The sequence below is a fragment of the Thunnus albacares genome, chromosome 22 (assembly GCF_914725855.1).
Source record: "Thunnus albacares chromosome 22, fThuAlb1.1, whole genome shotgun sequence".
NCBI lineage: Eukaryota > Metazoa > Chordata > Actinopteri > Scombriformes > Scombridae > Thunnus > Thunnus albacares.
This window is the reverse complement of record NC_058127.1, coordinates 26,846,610-26,859,742: the sequence shown is the minus strand read 5'-3', so window position 1 is coordinate 26,859,742 and position 13,133 is coordinate 26,846,610. Positions and strand designations below refer to the sequence as shown.

The 13,133-nt window shown below is 39.0% G+C and overlaps 1 protein-coding gene across 2 annotated transcripts; it reads right to left on the bottom strand.

Annotated features, from left to right (window-relative positions):
• Positions 1 to 198: 198 nt before the first annotated feature.
• On the bottom strand, positions 199 to 7,247 carry LOC122973843 (chromatin complexes subunit BAP18-like). Of its 2 annotated transcripts, none has more exons than XM_044341613.1 (5): positions 6,713 to 7,247; positions 5,635 to 5,729; positions 4,363 to 4,607; positions 2,758 to 2,865; positions 199 to 1,674 (listed from the first exon to the last, which is right to left on the bottom strand). In XM_044341613.1, the coding sequence occupies exons 1-5, from the start codon at positions 6,731 to 6,733 to the stop codon at positions 1,610 to 1,612; spliced, it is 534 nt and encodes a 177-aa protein (XP_044197548.1). In that variant the 5' UTR covers positions 6,734 to 7,247; the 3' UTR covers positions 199 to 1,609. The 2 variants fall into 2 exon arrangements, with proteins under 2 accessions (XP_044197548.1, XP_044197549.1); XM_044341614.1 differs by having other exon boundaries at positions 4,363 to 4,589; positions 6,713 to 7,245.
• Between the last annotated feature and the right edge of the window lie 5,886 nt (positions 7,248 to 13,133).

Genomic DNA, 13,133 nt, shown 5'->3' with positions numbered 1-13,133 from the left:
ATGCAACAGGCAAAAATGTTTGACAGAAGAAACTACAAGCTCACCTGTTACGGCATTTCACCTTCCTTCATTATGTTTTATATGCAAGTCTGGTATAACTATGGGTTATTGCTATAGGATGTCCACATGGAAATACATGATCTTAAATGTGGGTTCACTTTCACACAGATGAACTGATGTCATGATACAGAGCCAAGAGAGTATTTCCCATTAGTCTTTATGCACATTATTTAAATTAATCTGTCAGACCTCATGCCATGGTTATTCCTTAAGTACAGAAGCTGAGATTAATAAGTAATAATGTTAATAACATTTAAGACCTTTTGGTTTGAGGTGTTGGTAGGTGTACTTTTGAACTTTAGACAGTGCCAAGCTAACCATTTCCATCTGTTTCCAGTCTTTATGCTAAGCTAGGCTAATTGCCGTCATACTTAAGGCACAGACATTAGATTGATATTGATCATCTAACTGTCAGACAGTAAAGGAGCATATTTCCAAATTATTTTCTTGAAAAATAATGCTGTTAAGCATTGTTCTTTCATTTGGAAGGGGGGGAAAAATGTATTAGCTTTTCGCTAAGCTTTCACACACATTTCGCAGTCTTCATCAGCAGATGATGCCATCTCCACATAACACCTGGGCCAACTCCACCCACTAATGAAGACTTTACGATGTGGTTGAAAGCTCCAGAAAAAGCTTGTAGGTTTAAGTTAGGATAACTGGTGTCCACACCTAGTACCTACTCATATGTGTTTCTGCCATTTTGATATCTCTCTGTCTTACAAATGTATACCATCACCATAAAAACATATTTTATCCAAAGAAAATTAGATAATTATATCTCAAAATACCAGCCACATCCTCATTATTTAGTTTCTCCTTGAATGACACAGAGAGTATCAACTGTATGATCTAACCCTCTGTGTTCTTATAACCTCTAACACACTTTAGCTGGCAAGTTAAGAGGAAGGAAGGAATTTAGACAATTCACACTGAAAATATACTGGAACCAATCACTCATACATGAATCCAAAATGTCTTTGTTCTACTTCTAACTACTCTAATGTTCTACACTGAGAATTACGTTCATATCTGCTAATACGATCATTTGCTGAACTGAACATGAAATACTATAAACTAGTACAGACAAATATTTGTTTTATCATCCTAAACAGCCATCTTTTAGAAACATGGGTGCATCTGGATAAGGTGGAAAAAAAAGGCAAAGCAGGACTGTTTCTTCTCATTGATGCAGGCGTTGTAAAACGCTTCTGCTGGGTCGTTTCTATTTTCCTGGCTTCTCTTTAAAGAAACACAGGAAGTATGAATGGTAGAACAGCTTCCTCACTGGATACCGTCTTCTATATTTATGATTTCCTGGATGTTCCTTCAAAGCAAAATCAATTAGCAGAAAGAGAAATGATCTCAAACTAAAATGTCTTGCGGTAAAAAGGAAAAGTAGGATAGGAGTTGTGCGTGACCCAATACAACATCCAATGCTGCTATATTTACTCTGGTGCTCAGCATCTTCTGTCCAGTTTATTACAACTTGTGTCTTATTTTCATAGTTTTGTCCATCGTTTCTATGAAATCCACAGGAAGTGAAAGGTCAACGGGACAGCAGAGGAAGGTCACTGGGATTCATGATGAGGCTGGAGTCCAGGTTTAGGTTATCTATGGAGTCACACAAAAACAGCATTTGTAAAGTCTGGTGTTAATCAATATTTTTCTCACTGTCAATAAAACCCATAGGCAGAACCAAACCAACAGTGTGTTAGTCCATCTCTCAGTACTTCTTTAACCTGTCTAGCTGGATTTATAAAACCATAAAAGTACATACAAGACTGCAGTCACCCAGTCCTGATGTACAATTCAATTAAATTATCGAGGATACAAACACAATAAAGCTCATGTCCATTGTGGCTCTTTACACTAACTTCCTAAAACAGATGGTCACTGTAGTTTTTAGGAAACGTTTATCAAACAGGAAGAAATTTGAGAAAAATGCATTAGTTGGGTACTATCTTCGGCCGCAGATTAATCCACATTTAGTGCTTTAGTGAGCGTTTCTGGCAGTGGTGTGGTTCATTGATGCGTTTTTAATAGTTTTTGGACAAAGAAGATATATCAGGCTTTGGATACATACACAACACTTTGCGGTTTGGCTCTGCACATGGGATTTGTTGACAAGACGAAATATACTGAACATCACCAAATATACACTTTGAACATGTTTAAACACATGAATTATGTGTTATCACAAACGTAAACGTGCACATACCATTAATTAAAGCTCCTGTGTAAAAAATATTTGAGTCTATAGAACCTTTTCAATGATTAAGATCTACTAAAAGATGCTATAATCACATTAAAAATCCATAGGTGGGGACTTTAAGCTAAGCATTCAACTTTTAGTCATTTGAGAGTACAAACAGTAAACATGATACTTTTCTTGATACCTTTGATAACAATGGAAGAAGCAAAAGTTAAATGTTGTCTAAGCACAAGCAGCGATACAAGAATGCTGTCTATATAAAAATACAGAGTAGAAATGACAAACTGTTGATTTAAATCAGGATCTATCCGATCAAAGACAAAGTCAAGAAGATTATCAATCATTTGATGACAACATTTGGTGACCATGCATGTCAGTCAGTGCCAAAAATAGTATTGAGGTTTGATCCACAGTCCTTGTCAGAACTTCCCCTGAATCAACCCCTGTGTGTGTGTGTTTCAGTAGTTCCTCATGGACTTCACCTTGATCAAAGTTGTTGAGTTTTTTGGAGTTGGATCCTTCACCCAGTCCCTCGATGTCCACAAGATCACTGTTGACATCCGAGTCATTCAAAGCACTGAGTGTCACATCTACACACACACACACACACACACACACACACCAGAGAGATGAAAATGTGTTGTATTATTAGTGAACAATGTAAAAAAAAGTTCAGTTAAAAATGCTTAAATTTAAAAAAAAAAAAAGATCTCTGTGGTGATGGAGGTTATGCATATCCTATTTTTTGTTTTGGTGACACCTGGAAGTTACTTGACAACCTCCTGATCAGATTCTTATATATTATAAGTCCATCTATAATTTATAATTTTGTCCCTCCTCTGTTGCTCTTTCTGAGGTTTCTTCCATTTTTTTCCCCTGGTTGAAAGTTTTTTAGGGAGTTTTTCTTTATTCACAATCAAGGGTCTAAGGGTAGAGGATGTTACATTTCTCTCATAATGAAAAATACAGCTGTATAGGTTTTACAGAAACATCAATATTGATCTGTTTGTTGCAGCTATCTGTATGTAGGATTTTGTCCTTTGAGTGTATTACATATCTGTAGCCCTCACAGAGCTGCAGCATACATGCATCCCCAAACTGAGGGTTAGGGTTAGGGGTTAGGGTTAGGTCCTGGGTTAGGGTTATAGGGTCAGGGTCAGGGACAGGGTAAGGGCTAGGGCTAGGGTTAGGGCTAGGGTTAGGGTTATAGGGTCAGGGTCAGGGCTAGGGTTAGGGTTAGGGTTAGGGGTTAGGGCGTTAGGGTTAAGACACATGGTACAACAGGTGACTTCATTCATTATGTAAATCTCCCAAAACGGTGGCAGGACAGGTCAGGATCTAAGGGTAATTTCTACACATCAGAGACTTTGGACCAAACTCTGGATCTTCTAATTCCGTTTATTTGTATTATGTTTATTATTACAACGAGATTTCACTTTTGCTGCTTAAATGCAATGTCTCACCATATTTCCAGTAGTGACACTACAGAGTGCATGGAAATATATCCATCTACTGAAGGCGCTCTCTCTAATCTATTGAGTAAATAATAAAAAAAATATAGTAATAATGCGAACATATTTTACTGTACCATAAGCTACCAGAGTTTTGTCTCATTGCGTGTTTTGTAAGATAAATTATAAATTCAGCCAGTAAAAAGATATTCTCTAGCATTGTCAGCAGATTTGGGCTGATGTATGTTCATATTTGGGATTGTATTTGTGTGTTTTGGGACTTCACAGAGGTGAAACAGTTTGCTCCTAAAATACACTGCAGCCTGTCACTCCCCAGTCCATCCAAAAGGTACTAAAAATGACTAAAAAAGGAAAAGAAAATGTATTTTCTGTGTTACATCTAGTGGTTTTATTTTCACAGGTTTTGAGATATTTGTCTCTTGAGATTTCTGCCTTCACCCCAGTACACTAGAGGTGAGAATAGAGAATGGAATTTCTTATGTGATGCTCACAGCAATGGAAAATCAACATCTATTTCCATAGTAAATGCCAAATACAATGGAAGTGAAAGTATAATCCATGTATCACGCTGACTTGCATGTATCAGTTTGTCGGGTAAAGTGGTGCTTCACTCACCTGCAGTCTTCTGTTTCTTCATGGGGGGCCGGCTGACAGCTGGACGCTGTAGTCCCGACGCCACGACAACCTGCGCTGTGGGCACAGAGATGACGGTTGGAGTGCCCTGTGTTGCCATGGTGACGGCGGCCACTGCTTTCTTGATAACCTTCTTGGGCCCGTCGGAGGAGGCTGGCAGCGCACCATCTTCATACAGCTTCCTTTTCACTGTGCTCTTCGTCTGACCGCTGGAGAGAAGATGGGAACTAACCTGACTTTAGTATTTATACCAGGTTAGCTGTCATCATTAATTAGTTGATCATTAGAAAATTAACCTGCAACAACATCTTGCACTATATTTGTTTTGTTTGTTTTTTTGGTCTGGAGGGTTTTTATAAAAATCATGTATGAAAAAGGTTTGGTTGGATTGCAATAAATTTCTGATCCTCAATAAAGTTTAAGAAGTGGTAGTGTAATTACACTGTATTAACATATAATTTGCAAGCTATTTTCTGCAATGATATATGATATGAAATGATTTATACAGTATATATACACATTAAAAACACAACCACCATCACTTGATAATAATATTTAGTTTAGTTTAGTTGATCTGGTGCTGAACAGGAGTACTGATCTAATAAGAGGCCAATGTCCCTGATTTATGTCCAACTGGCATTCCTTACCACTATATGTTTTATTCTAAAAATGGCCAAATATTTGCTACAATGCAGCAGAAGTCAACCAACACAACAGGACATGTTACCACTTTCAGCACAGACAAGTTAATAGACAAAATAATTTAGTGGAGTGCCTCCTTGTTGAACTGAAAGATAAGGTTGATAAGGAGAGAAATATGCTTAATTAGGCTACATATATGCTTAGACCTGTCTGTGCTGAATGCACGGAGATAAATATGATCATCAAGTCTTCACAAGATCCCTGTAGGCTATCATCCACTGAATCAATCAATCAATCAATCAATTTTTATTTATATAGCGCCATATCACAACAAAAGTCATCTCAAGGCACTTTTCACATAGAGCAGGTCAAGACTGTACTCTTTAATTTACAGAGACCCAACAATTCCCCCATGACAAGCACTTGGCGACAGCGGTAAGGAAAAACTCCCCTTTAACGGGTAGAAACCTCAAGCAGACCCCGGCTCTTGGTGGGCGGCCATCTGCTTTGACCGGTTGGGTTGAATACAAAGTGTCGTCGCAAACTTTGCTATTGAATTCACCATGTATTTTATACATGTATAGTCTGTGTGTCTACATGTGTGCGTGTTACCCTGCAGGACTGGAGTCAGCCACTGGGTGAAGCTGCATGGTGAGCTCTCCTAGTTTGGTGAAGGCGGCTCCAGCTGCAGAAAAGATTTCCCCAACCTGTGCAAAACACAAACACACACACTGTAACACTCAGTGTGAGCAATGCAGTACATGGCCAAAAGTATGCAGACATCCAAACATTCCACCCATATGTGATAGTTAAAACTATTATTCTGATTCCATGTTCATTAATCTGCTGCTACAGCAGCCTCCACTCTGCTGGTTTCAGGGTTTCCAGCAGATGTTGGAACCTGGCTGCAGGGATTTGCTACCATTCAGACACAAGAGCATTTGTGGTGATAAGGTCTGACTGGTGCTGGATGGGGTTTATGTTCCCCAACAGCAAATTTGGAAGACCATTCCTTTATGAGGCTGGCTCTATGCACAGGAGTCGTGTTGAAACAGTAGAGGGACAAACACAATCTGTCAGAAGAACACTACTGTCTTCTGTCTGACTGTATGCTCAACAGGGAAACACTGTCAGAGGAAACACTAAGAGAGAATTTGATGCCAAAAAGAATGTAAATGTGGTAGATATCCACTTGATGTGACTAACTCAGACTGCTGAAGCCTCATATGGGCTTCACATCAACTTTTAAATGCATTTTTTGCTCAAAATTTTGTCCCCCATCACTTACATTGAAAGCACATTTGAAGGGGATCTTTTAATATCCAGTATGAACAGGAGGAATAATTACAGCGAAGAAACCCCTTTCACTGTTCATATGGACACCTGACTGTTGTTTTAAGACACACTTGAAAACGGTGAACCTATCCTTTAAGACAAAACCAACAGCAACATCCCAGTCGTTCAGTAGAATATGTTTTATAGAACCGTTTCGCCAAACAACTGATTCAAGTCTCTGACTTTCCTGAATCCATCTCACAACACTGACTGATATTCTTCGTAGCTGGAAAACTTGAAGCGGCTCATTTGTTTGTGTAACGTTACAAGTTAATTGGATGCTATTCAGACAGGGCTAACTTCACTCTGCGGCGACAGACAACAACTCAGTGGTTCATGTCTTTAGAGGACTTACTTTAGTGGAAGCTGAGGTCATGGTGCTGCTTTCTGTAGCACCATAGACTGAATACAGTCTGTGAGTGGGATTCAGTGATGCTTTGAAGTGGACCTTGGAGATGCTCAGATGCTAACAGTGTATGTTAGCTAGGTAGCATTTGGCTAAGTTACAACCTGTGCTGCTGTTCTTCCACTCGTGGTGTCGACGTCTGGAAAAGTCCAACATCTGAACAGGCTGGGGGACAGTGCTATCAAAGCTTTAGCTACAGTAAATTACATTACTGCTGGAAGAAGACAGGTCATTTTATACATCGAATACAATAAATGAGAGAACCGGTGCTGCCTTCGAGGTCTCCTCGTAAACTCCACGTTCGGGTATCCGAATTTATTGTGTGCTCTGTTTCAGAGGGTTTAGGTCGAAAAGTACATTTTGACTGGTGTGTATTATTTTTGACAGGAATTAAGCGCTACGGACTATACAGTTATTTACTTCTTAAATTGCTGTCCAGACTACAATACAATAACATGGAGTATTGTTTCCTGTCGCTAAAATATATGAGGTTTCGGGCTTTGAACTCAGCAGCACAGTGACATCTGGTGGCAGAAAGTATAGCAGCAATTCAAGACGACACGTCAGTGATTTCGTAGTTGCAATACTTCGTGTGCTGGTGTAGAAGATTACGTGCTGTCCAAGTTTAACTACAATATGATAATACTACAATAATCTTTATTGTCGATCATTGTGGAAATGAGTCTTTGACTATACCCAGAATAAAACGTTAAGACATAGAACATTAGAAACAACAACAGCATGTAAAACAACAGACCATGCAAGGGCACAAGAAGTATTCAGATACTTTATTTAAGTAAACGTTGCAGTGCCACAGTTTAGAAATAGGCTACGTCATTGCAAATAAAAGTTATTTAAAAAGTTAAAAGTTTATTATTGGTAAAAATGTAGCCTGAGAGTATCACAAATAAAAGTACTCATAATGCAAGAAAATATACTTGGTCAGAGTTATATATTTTAGCCTATCATTTTATTATTTTTACTGATGCATTAATGTATAAGCAGAAAGAAGAAATGGAGTAGTAAAGTAGCATAAAATTGAAAAAATTACTTAAGTACAGTACTTGGGTACTGAGTAGTTAGTTAGTGTCCACCACTGCTAATATGTAAACCATGTGATGCTCTCTCACAATAGTATCCGTGATGATAATAGTGGGAGCAAGCAAAAAAGAGAAGAAAAAAAAACAAGAGACAAACAACTTCTAATGAAAATAAATAGGTTGAAATATATATGTAAAAATATATATATTGTCGTCTACTGAATTCAGGAAATATCACAACATACCAGTATATACAAGGAGTTTACTGCAAGTTATCATCACTCACTGGTAAAAACACCACATTAAGTGGATCAATGAAAAAGCCAGTGCAAGGTGCAGGCTGATAACATAAATTCATGCTCATGTTGTTCACTACTAAAAAGTTATATGGGGTCATTGACATTAAGTTGATAACTAATGTCCACCATGTGCTCAAGTGAAATCTCACATCTTGTAGACAACTGGCACTTACCACTTTGTCAGCTGTTGAAACGTCCTGGTTATGTTATAAATATGGAAAAATATGACTTTAGAACATGAGGAGGACCTGAATGCACCATTTTGAAGTCTGTTTGGGAAGAGAAGCCATGTCCAGAAGACACAATGAGAGCCACATCCTGTGGTGGCCCTTGATTTTTTTTTTAAAATAGACAAAGCTAATAAAGAAGAGTGTAAATAAATAAAATGAATAAATACAAAAAAACGAATGAACATGTAGGTGGATGGCCAGATTCAAGTCTTTTGGTATTTTTAAGTCATTGTTCAATTAGAATGCAGCTCCTGTGTTATTACCATCTTGCCATGTATAAGGGCTTAAAGGACGTGTTCACAAAGTTTCAAGTCTGTCTTAAAACAACAGTCAGGAGCCCAAATGAACATTGAAATATGTTTTTCTTGCCACAATTATTCCTCCTGTTCATACTGACCATTAGAAGATTCCTTCATAATGCATTTACAATATAAGTGATGAGGGACAAAATCCACAGTCCTCCTTCTGTACAAAATCATATTTGAAAGTTTATTTGTTGCTAATATGAAGCTCCAGCCATCCAAATGAGTCAAATCAAGTAGATATCTTTCAACATTACTGAATGTCAGGCTTCCAAAAATGATTCATAGTCCAGGATGTTCATTTAGCTCCAGGACCCCACAAAGCCCCCCATGGTAGTCAACTGACTGCCTGACTGAAAAAAATAAAGAAAATAACATTCACATTCAAGATTATTCACATTACAACATTCACTCCCCCCATAGTTCATAAAAAGTCCTTTCTGTTTTTTGTTTTGTTTTTTTCATTTATGTGAAGTCAAGTCAGTTTAATTTATATAGCATCATATCACAACAGAAGCTATCTCAGGGCACTTTTCACATAGAGCAGCTCTTGACTGTGCTCTTTAATTTACAGAGACCCAACGTTCCCCCATGAGCAAGCACTTGGCGACAGCAACAAGGAAAAACTCCTCTTTAATGGGAAGAAACCTCAAGCAGAACCAGGCTCTAGGTGGGCGGCCATCTGCCTTGACCAATTGGATTGAGAGGGAAAGAGAGAAGAGGAGATAATTGAAATCTGACTAATAATAAAAGCAGCAGCAGTGGGTGTCACACTGGAAATCCATTGGTCCACAGCTGAAGGTCTCGTGCGAGACAAGAAAGCACAAAATTACAGGGAAGATGTCAAGTTAGTAACATGCATTAATGGTACATGAATGCGTACAAATGGAGAGAGAGAGGACAACCCTAACTATAAGCTTTATCAAAAAGGAAAGTTTTAAGCCCACTCTTAAACATAGAGAGGGTGTCTGCCCCCCTTGACACAAACTTGAAGATGGTTCCACAGGAGAGGAGCCTGATAGCTGAAGGCTCTGCTTCCCATTCCACTTTTGGAGACACTAGGAACCACAAGTAAGCCTGCATTCTGGGAGCGCAGTGTTCTAGTGGGGTAATAGGGTGCTATGAGCTCTTTAAGATATGATGGTGCCTGACCTTTAAGGGCTTTGTAGGTAGGAGAAGGATTTTAAATTAAATTTTAAATTTTATATTTACAGGGAGTCAATGCAGAGAAGCTAAAATAGGACAAATATGATCTCTTTTTCTAGTTTTTGTCAGTACACATGCAGCTGCATTCTGGACCAGCTGGAGAGTCTTTAGAGACTTGTTAGGGCAGCCTGATAATAAGGAATTGCGATTATCCAGCCTAGAAGGAACAAATGTGGGGACTAGTTTTCCTGCATCTTTTTGAGACAGGATGTGCCTGATTTTTTAAATGTTACGTAGGTGCAAAAAGGCAGTCCTTGAGATTTGTTTTATGTGGGAGTTGAAGGACATATCCTAATCAAAGATAACTCCCACATTCCTTACAGTAGTGCTGGAGGCCAGGGTAATGCCATCTAGAGTAGCTATATCATTAGATAATGTGTTTCTAAGGTGTTTAAGGCCAAGCACAATATCTTCAGTTTTGTCAGTTTTACCTAACCGTCAGTTTATAGAGTATTTCCCAATAATATTATGTAAAGGAAGCATATATATAATGTGAATAGTATTGGTCCAAGTACAGAACCTTGTGGAACTCCGTGTCCAACTTTTGTGTGCGTGGAGGATTCTTTGTTAACGTGTACATACTGAAATCAATCTGATAAACAGAACGTAAACCAGCTTAATGCAGTTCCTTTAATGCCAATTAAATGTTCCAGTCTCTGTAATAGGATGTGATGGTCAGTGGTGTCAAATGCAGCACTAAGATCTAACAAGACAAGCACAGAGAGAGATCATTTGTCCAATGCAATTAGGAGGTTGTCTATAACTTTCACCAGTGCTGTCTCAGTGCTATGATGCACTCTAAATCCTGACTGAAAATCCTCAAACAAACTGTGGGTTATGTAGAAAGTCACTCAACTGATTTGCGACTGCTTTCTCTCTTTCGCTCTTAGAGAGAAAGGGAAGGTTAGATATAGGTCTACAGTTGGCTAAATCAAGAGTAGGCTTTTTGAGAAGAGATTTAATTACAGTTACTTTAAAGGACTGTGGTACATAGTCTGTTTATAAAGACAGATTGGTCATATCTAGTAAAGAAGGGTAAGGCTGTTTAGATGAAGAAATCAGTGAAGTTCAGTCAAGAAGGTCAATTGGAGAAAAACTGTCTAAATATATATCAGGATTTTATAGCTGTTTCTAAGGTTCCTGTTTATTGTGGATAAATCAGTGCCTGTTGAGGGCAGGAGGTGATGAATTTTGTCACTAATAGTTAGAATTTTATCATTAAAATGGCTCATGAAGTCATTACTACTGAGAGCTATAGGAATACATGGATCAATAGAGTTATGACTCTTTGTCAGCCTGGCCAAAGTGCTAAAAAGGAACCTAGGGCTGTTTTTATTCTCCTCTGTTAATGATGAGTAATAGGCAGCTCTGGCATTACAGAGGGCCTTCTTATATGCTTTAAGACTATCTTGTCAGACTAAGCAAGGCACTTTCAATGTGGTGAAACGCCATATCCTTTCAGCTTTTTGTGATGCTTGCTTTAATTTATGGAAAGGGGCGATAATTTTTAAAGGGGCAATGGTGTCGAGTGTCATTCACAGTGAGCCTGCGGTACTATCAACAAGATGATCAATTTGGGAGGGGCTAAAGTTAGCATAAGAGTCATCTGTTGTATTGAGACATGGCATTGAAATCAATGCTGATGGAATCGCTTCCTTAAATTTAGCTACAGCACTATCAAATAGTGAAGATATTTTTGTCTAATGGCATTTAATCCAGTAATAGAAATTCAAAAGTTATTAAGCAATGGGCTGATAAAATAGGATTTTGTGGAAAGTCTTAAAAAAGTATTAAATGTTCAATTTCGATGCCATATGTCAGAACAAGGTCGAGGGTGTGGTTAAAACAGTGAGTGGGTTTATTTACACTCTGAGAGAAGCCAGTTGAGTCTAATAATGTTTTGTGTCCCTGGCTATCATTATCAACATCCACAGGAATATTAAAGTCACCTACTATAATCACTTTATCTGTACTAAGGATAAAGTTTGATAAAAACTCAGAGAATTCAGATAAAAATTTAGAGTACAGGCCAGGAGGGCGGTACACTATAGCAAATAGAACTGGCTCTAAAGTTTTCCAGGTTGGGCGTGAAAGACGGCCCATGTCTTGAGTAATGTGAATATTAATATGACTGGGGGGAGTGGATTAATTTGGGCTAACATATTCTTCATGACAGAGCCAGGTTTCGATAAGACAAAATAAATCAATATGATAGATCTAATGTTTAAGAGTTGGTGGTAAACCATGGCCTTCTGCTTAGGGCTATGCTTTCTTTCGACAGTAACCCAGCTTCCTGGCTGCTGGGTTGGTTCACTCCAGCTACTGGGGGCTGGCTAACTAAAGTAGCTAATGATTGATTTTCCACGGTGCAGAGCTGCGTTTCCAATTCACTGAGCCCCGCCTCCAACACTGCAAATAAAAAACATTTATTACATGTACCATTATCACTACAGGAGGCAGAGGAGTAGCTAAACATATGACACACCGAGCAAGAGAGAGGGAGAGAGAGAAGCCATCGCTAACTGCTAAGCTAAGTTAGCTGCTAAGTTTACTGCTGAGCTAAAGTAACTAGCAACTGAGGGGTTAGCGAGAAAGTCGCTAAAAGAAGGAGAGAGTTAAGAGTGCTTGAGCAGAGCTAGTGTAAGTTTAAATGTACAGTGGGTAATTATCCACAGTAATGAGGAATATATCAAAATTAACTGTTGAGAGAGAACTGTTGAGTTGAGAGGGGCCAAAATGCTATCAGCAATACAGTTGACATCCAGAAATGAGACAATATCCTTACCACAGAACTTCAGCAACACATCAGCACGTATGTGACATTGAATTCGAATCTACACTACAAGTTAGGGGGTAGACCTCCCCACCTCAAGGCACCCAAGGGGACTATTCTCCCCCTACAATAACATAGTCCTTGAGTCTAAGTGGGTGCCTTCCTAACTCGCACTGGATAACGTGGCGCCATTTCAGGACCCCTTTCTGGGGGCACCAGCATGACTGCCTCTTGTGCCTGATTCTCTGGTTCAGGATTTGGTGTTTCTTGTGATGCTGAGTCCACCAGGAATCTCTTATCTTGAAGGCTGGATTCAGTCAGTTTCCGGTCATGACATGGACGACTCTGATCCTGATGCCGTCTCACCAGCTTGCCATCCTGTGTTGTCACTCTTCAAGACAAGAGGCCCAGTAGCGGTTTGTGGTCTGTCACAATGGTGCAGTGTTTTCCAAACAGATACCAGAAGAGTTTCCTAAGGCCGAAAATAACAGCCAGCGCCTCTTTATCGAGCTGGGAATAA